The 14,872-nt window shown below is 39.8% G+C and overlaps 1 protein-coding gene across 1 annotated transcript in view; it reads right to left on the bottom strand.

The window, feature by feature from the left end:
* Positions 1-2,134: 2,134 nt before the first annotated feature.
* Lamb1 (laminin subunit beta 1) overlaps positions 2,135-14,872 on the bottom strand; it is a 72,283-nt gene continuing 59,545 nt past the window's right edge. The window contains exons 26-34 of the mRNA XM_008830713.3: positions 13,516-13,700; positions 12,400-12,641; positions 9,383-9,586; positions 8,543-8,687; positions 7,711-7,918; positions 7,459-7,600; positions 4,053-4,229; positions 2,619-2,778; positions 2,135-2,439 (exon numbers count right to left, since the gene is read on the bottom strand). Of these exons, the coding sequence (XP_008828935.1) occupies positions 2,303-2,439; positions 2,619-2,778; positions 4,053-4,229; positions 7,459-7,600; positions 7,711-7,918; positions 8,543-8,687; positions 9,383-9,586; positions 12,400-12,641; positions 13,516-13,700 (1,600 nt within the window). The 3' untranslated portion in view covers positions 2,135-2,302. The remainder of the gene's footprint in view (positions 2,440-2,618; positions 2,779-4,052; positions 4,230-7,458; positions 7,601-7,710; positions 7,919-8,542; positions 8,688-9,382; positions 9,587-12,399; positions 12,642-13,515; positions 13,701-14,872) is intronic.

Below are 14,872 nucleotides of genomic sequence, written 5' to 3'. Positions count from 1 at the left end.
GAATTTGCTTCTTTTTGTTTTATCTTGTGCCTGAAGTCTCCCAAGATTAAGCAGTTGCTGAGATTTTTCTCTATATTCTAGCTGTTCTATTTACCTCACACTCTCCTGATTTTTAAAAAAATTTATTTTTATTTTATGTGTATGAGTGTTATCCCTGAATGTGTGTAAGTACACTCGTGTCCTGCAATGCCCACAGAAGTCAGAAGAGGGCATCGGATTCCCTGGAATTGGAGTTACAGGTGGTTGTTAGCTGCCATATGGGTGCTGGGAATCAAACCTGGGTCTTCTGCAAGAACCGCTGAGCCATCTCTCCAGCCCCTCTCTTCATTTCTTAACTAATGAATTGGCTTTTATGAAAACTTGTTAAAAATGAGACAGTCTGTCCTCCCTGTTCCCTTCTTAGGAGAGTTTGCTTTACCCTCTGTGTGCTTGCTCTTCAGTGTCTTCACATTTTTTACTGGACTATGTTTTGTTCACATTTTGCAGTTGTTAGCAGTAGGAGGGTTAGTATGATATGTGCCACCTTAAATTTCCGATTGATTTATTATTTTATGTCTATGAGTGTTTTGCCTGTATTTATATTATACTTGTGTGTGCAAACCCAGAGGTCAGAAGTGGGCATCAGTCTCTTGGACCTGGAGTTCAGGACAGTTGTTAGCCACCATTTGGGTGCTGGGAACTGAACCATAATACTTTGCAAGAGCAGCCAGTGCTCTTAACCGCTGAATCATCTCACCAGCTTAGTGTGGTGTGTGCTGTGTTGTTATTTGTGAAAGTGAATTCTCTATCTTTTTAAAATCTGGAGTTTCAGTGTTATGTTGAGTGATGGTTTAAGTCTGAAACATGCCCCCTACTCTCTGGGAGGCTTCTAATTTGGGAATAGTGGAACATAATAGGAGTACCTAGCTTTAGAGACACACAAAACGATAGTTGCCTAATAAGCATTCTCATTCACTATGAGAATGCAAATACAGCTGAGTAGAGAACAAAGTCCTAGGACTAAGGCAAGTTTTAAATTTTTATGTGTATATGCATGTATTGCTGCATGTAAGTAAGTGCACCTGTGTCATGGTTTTAAATTACTCCTTGCAGCTATCTGCCAAGCTCTCAGCATTTGGGGTGGGGGTAAGAAAGGAGCGCTTACGATAACCATTCAGTTCACTGAGTTAATTAAAATTAGTATTTGGAAAGTAAGTTCTTAGTTTTGGCTGAAAAGACATGGAGTGTAGAGAGTGTTTACTATTTTTAAAGAAAGAAATAGATGTACCAGAGATGGTATAGTATGGCTGTTTTGTTAGTAGGACTCTTACCTAAATAAAGGGACCAGATAATTGCCTTAGACCAGAGGGAAGTTGCCTTTTCAAAATTACAGCTGTTTACACAACTTTATCCAGGCTGAGCTTCATTTGCAGTTGGATTGCATATGTGGGTACTTAAGAGGTCCACAGAATAGTCTTGGTCTAAGAAGAATGTGTGAAGAAAAACAGGCTGGGCTATTACTCAGATAGTTCTAGCTATGTAGTTGTCACAGGTCTAGCAATTGCATTCTAATGATTTTCTTTATGCTCTGGACTAATTGTTTAAATGATTGTTTTGTCTTCACCTACAGATTGGACAGATAATCTTTGGTTGTGAAGTTACATTAAGTATAATATAAAAGCTGAGGAATTAAGAGTATAAATTATATATTTGAATAGCATTGTTCCATTAGCAGAATAGTTTGCATGTACTGTCCTAAGTAACGGAAACCTGCTTTCCAGTAACCCTGGCAGTCTACTAGATGATAAAACTTAGAAGACAAAGTTCTTCTTGATGCTTAAAATGGTTGGAGCAAAGTCTCTTTATAGGACTTTTAAAGACTGGAGCAAGAAAGCAACCAGTGAAACGATTGAGGCTGCATCCTTCCTACTTAGAGTCAGCCTGAGAGCCCCACTGGGGGGATTTAGGGAATAATGTTTTGGAAGATGTTGACCTAGCAAACAGATTAGTATTAGCTTATTTACAGAGCTAACAGAATTAGTCTTCTTGAAGGCAGTAAACTTTTTTACAAATACATCTTTATAGTAAAAATAACATTGGTAGGATTCATGAACATCAAATCAGTAAAAAATATAAAGAAATTTGCAGCTGTAAATATATTTATACAAAACCAATGTATTTTATTTAACTCCATACAAAACTCAGTGGTTAAAAACATTAAATAGGTGTGAGTTTTATTTTGAAGATCATTCAGGCAGTTTTTAAATGTACTTTGTACCTCTGCTTTGGTTACTTCAGCCATCTTCTAGCCCTTTCTCCTTTGTTACAAGCAGGTGCTGTAAATAGCAACTTTTTGGCTTATATCCTTAAGGAGTGTGCGGACCTCTCCTTCCAGTCTTACTAACTCTTGAGCTTTATCTTCTAAATATTTTTGATTGTCCTCATATTTCCTTTCTAAATCTGTGGAAGATGGAGAGAGAGTTAACTCTGAATAGTTTATAGTAAGATGACCTGAAAGCATAATGCTTGCCCATAAGGCTGCTTCTAACCCAAGACATAGTGAATATGCCCACTTTTTAAAGAAAAACTGTCCGTGCCATAACTACTTTACAAAACCATGAGCCAGATGAAGGACGCACCTTGTAGCAGCTGCAGCTTGCTGTTTGCTTGAGCCAACAGTGTTTTTGCTTCATTTTGTAGCATTTCAGCTTTTCTCCTGGCATCAGCTGACTCTTCAGTTTTTTTTGCAATTAAACTTTCTACTTTTTTATACTTTTCATCAAGTTCACCATCTAGAGCCTGCAGTTCCACAGTAAGGTAGAAAGAGGTGAAAATGTTAATGTCAGTAATTATACCTAAGAGCCTTAGTGTAGTCAGGCAAGCTTGGATCATGAAGACATTAACTGAAGGACAAGCATTCTGGATTAAGGGACCCCAGGAAACCCAGGCTTCATACTCAACTGAGTTTTAAAAACATTTCAAAGAAAATTCTGAATTGTTGTAAGTCGGTGAGCTCAACTCTAGAAAAGAATTACACTGTGGCAAGCTACACAAATAGACTAGACAGTAAAGCAAGCCCATTGAGGAAATGGGGAACAGCTGGATCTTGAATAATTTTAGATTTGTGAAGACTCGATGTCAGGAAATCAGAGGGAAAAGGCAGATTTAATAAAAACAGAATTGTGAGTTTAAAATGATAGGTGCAAATCTTTTAGAAACTGTTCAAAGAATAGTTATAGAAATTCATTCCTAGATCTTTTGATTAAAAAAAAAATTGTTGTGTCATTTTATTAAATGTCCTATAATACTATTTGGGAGATTTATGCCCTCAAACTGCAGGTAAATACAATGGGAAAATGTTGTCTAACACTGGGCAGGAAATTTTAATGTTTTGTTTTCTTCTCAATTCAGGTGAAATTTATGTAATGCTGAAAAGCTACAATAACTATAAAATTCAATAAAAAGGACTTAGAAGTTAGGGCATTTTACAATTTTAGGGACTCTGCCCCTCAAATTTAAAAAAGGTATCGTTGGAGGTAAATTTAGAAATCAAGTATGTATGTAAAACATTCTTTATTAAAATCTAGCAGCTTTTGAGATTTATCCTGTTAAATATAGAACCTTCCAACAAGAAGCAAGAGGTAGTTCATCCAAAACAAGTCTGAAAGGGGTATGGTTTGATTTCCTACTAGCTGTTCTGTAACGAAAGCAAGCTTTTCACATTCTTTTCTGCCTTCAAAGTATTGTCAATTGGTTGGGTAATTGGTGTGTGACACAAAAATCTTTCTCACTGAAACAGTATAGTGAGTATGCATGTTTTAAGGCTACCACTTCAGGTTAAATTAATTCCATTTTTCTAAATTCTTACCCAAGTTGAGGTTTTAGGGCCTAAGCTATATTTGGACACTTTCTTAATCCTCCCATTCTAAAGACTGCTGCTTTAAATTGGTCATTGGGGTGTTTATTTCTGATGAATAACCCTTAGGTCTTAGTTTCTTAATTTTAGGGAAGGCGAGGTGGAAACTGGTTGCCCATTTATCAACTTAGCTATGGAGTTATAAAGATCTGCTTACCTTCTTGACATCATCAGCACTTTGTTTTACAGTGTATACTACTTTTTCAATGTATTCTGCCTCCCCAGAATTCTGGGCAGCCTTCCGCTTAAGTTCTTCCACATTTCTCTCAAGCATGCTGATGCGCTGAGAGGCATTAGTCAGGGTTTCCTCAGAAGCTGCTGTTTCAGATTCGATCTAAAAGTATAATGTTAATCGTCCAACACAGTGTTAGGAAAGACATGGTCAGAGTCCAAATTCAGTGAAGATAGGCTGCCGTGTTGTTTTGTGATAAGTGGTCAGAAGAATAGTCTTATGGCCAGTGATGATAGCAGTATTAACATTTATCAAGTATTACTATGGAAAAGATTCTGGTCTATGTATGGTGTCTTACATCTTGTTTCATTAAATAACATCTGTATTGTTATGAATTGTTCTAATAAAAAAATTGAAAAGAATAACAAAGCTTAGATAAAGTGCCAAGCATGAGTTATTGCAGTATCACATTGCTGCATGTAGCAAAGCCTTTTGGAACTAAAGTCCCAGGCACCAGACATGGAACTACAGGATTTAGTGTTTTAGGTTTTGTTTTGGTCTGGTATTTCTTTACTATGCCCCTACTCCTCCGTTTTGAAATAGAAATGTGTATTATTGCCATTCATTGTGTGTTGGAAGTATGTATTTGCGTTTTGATTTTGCAGGGGGTTCCAGTTAACAGAGTGCCTTAAGTCTCAGGAGAGACTGAACTTTTGAACAGTCTTGAGATTGTTAAAGACTATGGGGACTTTGAAAGTTTGATTAAATGCATTTTGCAGTATGAGATAGTCATGAGCCTATAGGGGCCAGGGAGTGGAATGTGGTGATTTGAATGAGACGTATTCCCCCTAGGCTCAAGTATTTGAACACTTGGTCAATTGGTGGTGCTGTTTGGGGAGGGACATGGAACCTTTAGGTGGTGTGGCCTAACTGGAGGAAACACATCACTCTGAGAATTCATAGCCTTGCCCCACTTCCAGCTTGCTGTCTGTTTCCTGTGAATCCTTGAAGATGTGAGCTCTCAGCTTTCTGCTCTAGCTCTCTCCTGCCCTGCCTCCACCTCCATGAGGAACTATTATCATCTTCAACCATAAGCCCCAAACAAATTTTCCTATAAGTTGCCTTGGTCATGGTGTTTTTTTTTTTTTTTTTAATTATTATTATTTTTATGTATATGAGTGTATTGCCTGCATGTAGGTAAGTGCACCCGTGTTGTGCAATGCCCACAGAGGACAGAAGAGGCCGTCAGCTCCCCTGGAACTGGAGTTACGGACAGTTGTTAGCTGCCATGTAGGTGCTGGGATTCAAACCCAGGTCTTTGAAAGAACTACCAGTGTTCTTAACCGCTGAGCCATCTCTCCAGCCCGGTCATGGTATTTTATCACAGCAACAGAAAAGTAATACATAAGGATTCTTTCACATTATTCTTTTGGTATTTCTGATTAAGATTAATGTAGAATTTTTTCTTGACATTAACAACTGCCTTCTGGCAGCTTCCTGTGTTGAGAAAGCATTTTAAATGTGCCTTCAAACTTTAGCTAAAGAACATTAAAAAATAAGCAGCTGTGAGAATAATTTCTACCAAAATCTCCAGATTAAGATGGGTGGGAAAATAACTTCCATTCATCTTCTTAGACATTCTTGTCAAATCAGTGTTAAACTCTGGTAGTAGGGATGTCAGCTAATAATTCCAGATACAGAAACTAGGAACATAGAACTCAGAAGTTTCTATAGGATTGTGAGATGCCCATGGCCATGCTATACTGAGTTACCAAGGAAAAAAAATACAGACTCTTACCAGTTGTCTTTTATATGTATGAGTGTATTGCCTGCATGTATGCATGTGTACCCATGTCACACAATGCCCATAGAGGCAGAAGGGTGTTGTGCAGTGCCCGTGGAGGCAGAAGAGGCATCGGATCCCTTGGAACTAGAGTTATGGGCAGTTGTTGGCCATCATGTGGGTGCTGGGAATTGAACCTGGGTCCTGTGCAAGAATAGCCAGTGCCTCTAACTGCTAAGTCATCTCTCTGGCCCAGTCTATGACAGTCAATAAACTTTTTTTTTTTTTTTTTAAGTAAGCAATTTGACCATTTAGTTTTCCTTAAAAGTGATCTTCAAGGACAGGTATGTTCCATAGGCTGTCAATAAACATTGCTTTTTTTTTTTTTTTAAATGTAGAAGACCTGGGTTTGAATCCCAGCACCCACATGGCAGCTAACCACTGTCCCAGCCTCTCCTGACCTCCCTGGGCATTGCACAACATGGGTGCACTTACTTACATGCAGACAATACACGCATACACATAAAAAACTAAATGCATACACATAAAATAAGCCAGGCGTGGTGGCGCACGCCTTTAATCCCAGCACTCAGGAGGCAGAGGCAGGCCAATCTCTGTGAGTTGAAGGCCAGCCTGGTCTACATTGTTCCAGGAAAGCTGGGGCTACAGGGACACCCTGTCTCAAAAAGATCAAAAAAATAATAAATAAAAATTTAAAAAAAAAAAACCCAAACTAGCCAAAGTAAGTAGTCTGACCATTTAGTTTTCCTTGAAGGACAGGTATGTTCCATAGAGCTAACTCTGAATTAATAGCACTGTCATAACAAAGCTGATGTTTGATAAAGACACATGCTAAAATTTGCAAATATTTCAAATCCAATGATTTTCAGCCTCCCCACCCCCACCCCCACCCCCCTGTCTTCTTGAGACAGGGTTTCCCTGTAGACCAGGCTGGCCATGAACTCCTAAGAGATCTACCTGCCTCTAGCTCCTGAGTGCTGGGATTAAAGGCGTGCACCACCATGCCCAGCTTGATTTTCAACTTTTTAAGTGCACCATTAACTTAGGAAAAAAATGAGTAATTAAAATTTTTAGGCAATAATGATTAGTTTCTGACAGATTTTGTCTAGTATGTTTAGAGAGGAGAAAAGGGTGCTTAATGTTCAGTGTCTTCAGAGTCTTTTTATTTCTCCCCCCTTCAGAACATTCCCTACTCAATTTTAGCATCTGTGCTAAGAAATAGTTCAGATTTAACTAGAATATTTTTAATGTTGCCTTGTAAGAATTCTTGTTCAGGGGGCTGGAGAGATGGATCAGCAGTTAACAACACTGGCTGTTCTTGCAGAAGACCCAGGTTCGAATCCCAACAGCCACATGGCAGCTAACAACTAACTGTAACTCCAGTTGCAGGGGATCCGACAGCCTGTTCTGTTCTCTGCAGGCACTGCATGACATGGGTGTACTTATCTACATGCAGGCAACACATGCATATACATAAAATTAAAATATTAAAAAATTCTTGTTCAAAGGTAACGATCACATGCACCTGCTTTTCTGATAGAAGACTGGGTGTTTCCTCCCACACACAACCCAGTTGTGACCGCTTACCGAAGTTAGCAAGTTTTGGGTTCCTTGGATATCATCATCGGCTTGTTTAATTGCCTTCTCTGCTGCAATCTGGACCTTTTCTGCTTCTTCCAGTGCTTCCTTCACCATGTCGGCAGTGACTTTAACATCTGTTGCACTTTTGCTGAGCAAAAGAACAAATTTACTGCTTTTAAAATACAGAAACACACAAATCCTGCATTATTCCACCCTAGCTATACCAGATAAGCCCCCATGGCCAGTGTTTTCAGGTACCTGGCCCTTTTAGCTTCTTCCAGCAGCATCTCAGCTCTGGCAACATCAGCAGCACTCTGCTGCAGGATAACCTCTACTTGAGAAAGGCTTTCGACTCGTTCACGGATGTCTTCTGTCAAGTTCTGTAGCTGCTGTGGGGTGCTAGGCATTTCCATTTTGAGTACTTCATTAGCAACCGCTTCAACGCTGTCTAGATCAGCACTATCCTCTGAAAGGCAAAGAGGTGAGAAATCGGCTGGTTCATGCCGTCAACCACATCCCTCACCTACCACGTGAATAACCCAAGAGATAGTTCCTATGTAAGTCTAGCTTACTGACTGGGTGTGGAGACAAGCCCCCATGTGAAAAAGTGAGTGGCGAGCAAAGGCTTCACAGAGGGTCAGGAACTAAGCAGTTTTTGAAGGAAAATAGGATTTAGAAGGACAATTCTGGTTGAGGAGAATGTTATGCAAGTGTGTCTGAGTGAGAGGTTCAGATTATGAAAAACTCTGGAGGTCACCATTTAAAGCTGGACTGGAAAGCAGTGAAAACTTTTAAAAATGCAGATGAAAAGTGCTGATATTATAAATTAACCTAAATTTAGGAAATTCTAGAAGGTGATTGAGTCTAGTCAGAGAAACAAGAACTAGGACAATATTTTCAACCAAGCCCTGAAGTGTCAAATGTTCTTTAAAAACATGACAAGGTGAAGCTCTATGCCAAATCCTCATCTTTAAGGGGGATTTTCCTGCTTCCATTTCCAGATGTTGGGATTACTGTACCATGCTCAGCTAGAAATGGAAACTTGCAGTAACAATTGTCTAAGGGGAAGTAAAACAAAGAACCTAAGTACCGGTCAGGAAGTTTCTGATCTGCTTGATGAGATTCCTCAGGTCCTCGTTGCTCCTGTCCACCTTTTCTTTGGTTGCATTTGTTTTCAACAGGACATCCTGAGCATTCTGTTTGGCTTCATCTGCTCTCAGCTTTGCTTCAGAGACCTAAATATAAAGAGCAAATGCTCTGTGAAACAATCTTGCTCTTTCTAGAGCAGACCAGAATGTTTAGAAACAGTCTAAAAAGTAATGCTGACAAGCTAATTATTGGACTCATGTCTCAAGCACATTTCTCCTGTTTAATAAAGTACTTTTATGTAGACCCAAAAGCATTCAATATACAAATTCCTACTCAGTATTCTTAGGGCTAGCATTTGAGATTTTTTTCAGGTTGTTTTTAATGCTCCTAAAGCACTTGGTGGTCTAAGAAGAATATGGGTCACTTTAGAAAATGCCCAATTTTTAAATCCTGGCACCAAGGAGGCAGAGGCAAGTGGATTTCTGAGTTCCAGGCCAGCTGGGGCTACAGGGAAAGGGGGGGTGGGGGGGGAACCCTTTCTAAAAAAAAAAAAAAAAAAAAAAAAAAAAAAAAAAAAAAAAAAAAAAAAAAAAGTGGTAACATGCTATCTCAAATTATTGTTAATCTAAGATTTGAGCTGTTTTCCTAAAGCACATTATTCCCATGAAGAGAATATACTTTTAGTCTGACTAGAATAGAAGCCTCACCATCCCATTCTGTGACCACACAGAAACTGGAGCTTTCATATTGGACATTGAAATCTTTTAGTTTTAGCATGTTAAAGTCTCCCTGCAGCTGAAAGCCAACAAAGGTGTCAGAAACAGGCCACCCACTGATTTACCATCTTGGAGAGCTGTTCCACTTCAGCCAGGGCATTCAGGACATCTCGGTCAAAATCCATGGCTTTTTGCCAGGCACTGTGGGCCACAGTGACCAGACCACCACAACCAGGCCCCCCACACTTCTTCTGTCCTTCGTCAGTTCTGCAGTTGGGGCCACCACACTCAGTTTCAGAACAATCAGCTCCTGGAGGAGTTCCACAGGTCTGCAACAAGCCATGGGTCAGCATAAGGGTTCAGAGAGAGTCTGCAGAACAGCCGGGAGGATCTGGGTGGCCCCAGAGAACACAGGTGGTCCTCAGCAAGGGTGCTTAAAAATTGTTCAGAAGACAGTATGGAGAGGTACAAGCACTCAGGAAGTCAACCTACTTGTTTCCACTGAACTCTTTATCTACTCTACGCCTCTGCCCAGATGCACAAGTATAGATAGCGTATGAACCTTTCTAGGATACAGGCATGATCTGTTTTAACAGCTTTGTTCTGCCAGTCTGAGAGCCAAAAGATGGTTCCTTTTCTAAGAGTTAGATTGGGATGGGATAGAGGACAGGTACTATGAAACTTCTTTGGGTCTAGCACCATGTTAAGTGCTGTGGTGACTATGGTAACAAAATCTTAGTAACTAACATCTAGTTAGAATCATTGAACATAAAGTCAAGAACACATGTGCTGTAGTAAGAAAAGTTGGCAAAGGAGGCTGCTGAGGGGTTCATTAATTGTAAACAAGGGTGGGTGGTAGGGTTTGAGCTAGGAAGTAGCAGAACATGTCAGGTGGGAAAGGAAGAGTGTATGTATAAACAAAGGTAGATGAACTTTACCACATTTTCTCTACAACCCTGGTCCACCCTTCTAGCACTCAATTCTCCTTCTTTTACCAGCAACCTCTCAAAGATCACCACATGGTTATGGCATATAGACACGAACAGAAATCAAAAACATGCTACGTGATAGGAAGGATTGCCCAGGAAGAATATTACATTTAGAGTTGTGCTTCTATGGAAATTGTTCATACTGCAATGAAAACCAGTTACCAGAAGACTCCCAAAGCAGAGTTTTTTTTAAAAATACAGTGTTTTTTAGAAGAGATACAGTCAACTCTGGTTTGATAATGACTATAATCTCTTATCTAAAATAACAGTCTTTTACATATATGGCTTACAGTACATATTTAGGATAAATAAAATTTTATGCACTATGGAAGAAAAAGACCTACTTCAGAAGAGAACCTACAACTGTAGGGGTGTTTTCAAAAAGCAATTCGACTGCATACTAGACCTGCTTTATTTCAACACATAGGTAGGGATGAGAAAACTAGCCTGACTTGAAAAAGATAAAGGATGCAAAGTATTTGAAAAAAAATGTGTGTGTGTGTGTGTGTGTGTGTGTGTCTTCACAAGCAAATGGTGTAGAGCCCATAGAGATGATCCTGTAGAGCCCATAGGATAATAGAGACAAAACAAAAAGTTCCTAGGCAGCTTACCAGGTGGGAAAACCTGCACAAAGAGTGTGCTTATTTGTAGACAAGAGCCACTCCCACTCACCCACCACCCACTCTCAAGCTGCCTTCTGTTAAAAGCAAAATTCCTTTAGCAAGCTTAGCTGTGTTTCACTGCAATTTGTAGAAATTTTCCAATGACTGATTTTTTAAATTAGAATTTGTAAAGAAGGCATCAATCCTGAAAGGAGATTGGGAGAGCTGGCACTTCATGTATAACTATAAAACTGTCCACTGTTAGTACAATTTATACATTGCTCTGACTGTATAATTTTCTCTTTTTTTTTTGATGATGAGATCTATGTGTGCTGTAAAGCTTCACGAGGCAATGAATAGCAAACCTTGCAGGCATCTGCAAAATTGATCACAATTCAGGATAGAAGGCATGATTTTTTTCAATTCAGATTAAGTGTGTGTGGAAGGGGTGAATAACTATGGCAAAGACAGTAAATAAAGTCAGTTTTCCCTGTCTCCAATATGCTGGTTCTTACTGCAGGGAGAAGCAGGTAAGCTTGCAGGGTTTTTACTTGGTAACAGAAGGCAACTTGGGACTGGATGGCAGGTAGGTGCAGGTGCCTCCGGTCTTATGAATGAGCGTTCTCACTGTGGAGGCTTTTCCACCTTTTTATTTATTTTTATTTTTGTGTGTACAAGTATGTTGCCTGCACATATGTTAGTACACCCATGTCATGCAATGCCAGTGGAAGTCAGAAGAGGGTGTTAGAGCCTCTGGAACTGGAGTTATGGACAGTTAGTTGTTACCTGCCATGTGGGTACTAGTAATTGAACCTGGGTCCTCTGCAAGAGCAGCCAGTACTCTTAAAATCTAAGCCATCTTTCAGTCCCCTTTCCACCCGATTCTTAAAGGTTCCTGTTTCTAGGCTAAGAAAAAGCTAGAGAATAATGTTAGTATGTAAAAACCCTCTCAGTTCTGTCAGGTAGCCTATGAAGACCAGTGAGGAAACTGGAGGAAGAAAGTTTTGGCTTTCTGCCTGATTTTCATTAAACTCACTACTCAATTTCATTTGGCTCCAGAGTTACTTTGTAAAAGCTTCTAAGAAATTGATCTACTTTCTAGGCCAGCTCAGTCTTTAATCTTTAGCAGGTAAAATTACTGAAACAAAAGAACATTTTAGCAAATACTGATGGAAAGTCTTTTGCTCCCTGATTTTTCTTTTTTGAAAGTTTCTCCCTGAACAATTCAGAGTTCTTTCACTGAGCTGGAGTCTGTTAAAAAAAAAAAAAAAAAAAAATTCACTCAGTGGATACAAAAGTATGGAGAAGTGGTCCTGACTCTTTGGGAACAGCTGGAGGCAGGAGTAGGCCAGGAAGTACATGCTTTGACCTTCATCTGACTTATTCATGGCTGATACACACTGTGGCCCAGCGACATGAACATGGGAGTGCCCTGCAGGTTCACTTGCAAACAGCAATATTGAAGACAAAGCAGAAATGGTTTTGTGTTTTGTGTTTGTTTTCCTTCACCTAGAGGAGGACCACAGAAATGAAGCCAAACCCCAAACCTACCATCTCAGCTGCAATGGAAAGGTCTAGACTTTGGACTTTGCCTGCCAGTTCATCCAGAAGGCGAGCCTGCTCCTCTTGCTTTTCTTTGAACTGAGACTCTTGCTCCAGCATCAAGTCTTCTACTCTGTCTCGTGTGATAGCTGACTGCTCCACAGTGCTGTTGGGGTCTGTGGTGGAGGCATTTACCCTCTTTTCTGCCTCAAGAGAGATCTGGAAATACTTGGTAATACTATCCAAGGCACCTAAAGTGAGAAATGAAATTGCCTACAATTAATCTGTACCCCATTCCTCAACCAGCCCATGTCCATATTTGGTATTTTGTGGCCTCAAATGTACCATAAGGCTTAAACATTTAAAGACTTGGAGGTAGAGTTTCTCTCTAATGACCAGTGAATCTATTTTGTCCCACTGACATCTAGTCAAACTATGGAGGATGCCAAACACTAGAGTGAAAAATGAGAAGTCAGTCATACACATGTTGTTTCTGAATACAGACAAACATCTACTTCTAAACATCTGGTGTCAGGCAGCCAGATTACATACCAATGATTTTTTTTCTGTTGCTTATTTACCTACCCAGGTCCATTCAAATGAGTATCATGTACATAAAAACAGCACATGTATTGGCTTTCGGGACCTAGTTAAACAAAATTTATAATACCAGACGGTGTCATCTAACATATTTCTACCTTTGCTTTTGGGGAGTGGGTCTTATACAGACCATGGTATTAAGTGAAAGATTTTCAAATGTTTCTGAGAAAGCAATAATTTCAAATGTAAAAGGGGGTTGGCAGAATTAACAACCTAGTATTTTAGCATTCATAAGAATCTACGGAAAGGCCAGGGAGTTAAACTACTGACTTGAAAAGTTAGGAAATGGACTCTATTTTAACTCTTACAGGGCCTTTGCTCTGTCTCATAGTTGCTCTATGCCTCAAGTCCCATGTTGGTAAAACAAACTTTTATCACCATTTTGTACCAAAGACTCAATTAGCAAAGGTTTGAAAACTTTTAGAAAACTTTTTTTTTTTTTTTCCTGAAAGTATTATATCAAAAGAGGGTAGACAAATGGTATCTATTATCCAGGGTTGAGTTTCTTCACAAAATGTTCCTCACCTTGAATATCTGAGTTTTTGATATATTCCAGTTGTTCAGCAAGTTCCTTCACGGTGTTGTCAAGGCTCTCGGCTTCCGCCTGCAGTGCTTTCAGCTCTCCAGCTGTGCTGTTACTTTGTGCAGCTGTATCAGAGAGTTTCACTTCCACTTGAGCCATCTTTTCTGTAACATCTTTGGTTAATTTCCTATATAAAGAAAAGTAAGCTTACCTAAAATAAATCAAAGAACTCTAAAGTCTCACTTTTATAATTTCCACTACCATAGTGGAAATTATCACTCTGCAACTTCAGATTAGCTCAGTCATTTATAATAATTCCCTAAGTTCTAATTTTATTCTTATAAGAGACTGTTAAAGACCTTGAAGAAAACCACAAATGAACACTCAGCTGTGTGTGTTGGTGGAAGGCTGCAGGGAGGATTCCAGGTCTCTGCTGTAACAGGAGCACAGGTCAGTGCAGGGGTCCAGCTTGGAACGTCAGCAGTTACAAGCCCCTCTAAGCTGGTAGACAAGTTGAGAGCAGAGGAACATCTCTCAGCCACCAGCCAGAAACACTTTCCTCTGAGCCAGGGGCTCTCCTTCAGGATGGAGCAGTGGAGAGGAAGCCTTGCAGTCACCATGAAGACAGCAGGAGCCACCCAAACCTTTTCACATAGTCCCTGCTCCAAGCCAGGGTCCATCAAACCCTCCTCCTTCCATCAACAATTACCCTTCTGTTTTTCATAAAAAGGTGATCACCTCCAGAGAACAAAACATGGCTTTCACAGCATTTCCTTTGGAATCTAAACCCAACTGCTTTCTGTTCTTTTGTGCTGACTGTTACTGTGTATGTACAGTGTGTGATGTCTGAGTGCACACATTTCACAGAGAAAGGAATGTTTGAGAAGACTTATCTCTGGGAATTACTGCTTCACCTGATGGAATGTAATTGTTTTCTTGGGGGAAATGGCAGTTAATATAAAAATCTTGGACAATCTCACAGCCTTCCTGGTATGTCTTGTCTCATCTGTTCTAGATGCTGATGGAGGAGGATTGCTTGAGATCGAGAATTTAGGGCTAGTCAGGCAGCAGCCCTGTCTCTTAAAACAAATAAACAACAAAATCCAGAAGATGGAAGAATGCTAAACACGGGCCAACAGGATGGCTCAGCAATGAAAGTGCTTGCTCTGCAAGCCTGACATCTGAGTTTCATCTCCAGGACCCACATGGTGGAAGGAGAGAACCGACTCCCGCCAGTTGTCCTCTGACCTCCACATATTCTTGCTGGTATATGTGTGCTAAGACTCACATCACCAACATACAATGATAATAAATAAAAATTAAAATAAAAACTACAAACTTGGGGGCCATTCAAAGAAT

This window comes from Nannospalax galili, unplaced genomic scaffold (assembly GCF_000622305.1).
Source record: "Nannospalax galili isolate Female #2095 unplaced genomic scaffold, S.galili_v1.0 scaffold312, whole genome shotgun sequence".
Lineage (NCBI taxonomy): Eukaryota > Metazoa > Chordata > Mammalia > Rodentia > Spalacidae > Nannospalax > Nannospalax galili.
The sequence above is the reverse complement of the archived record's forward strand: the minus strand, read 5'-3'. Positions and strand labels throughout refer to the sequence as shown.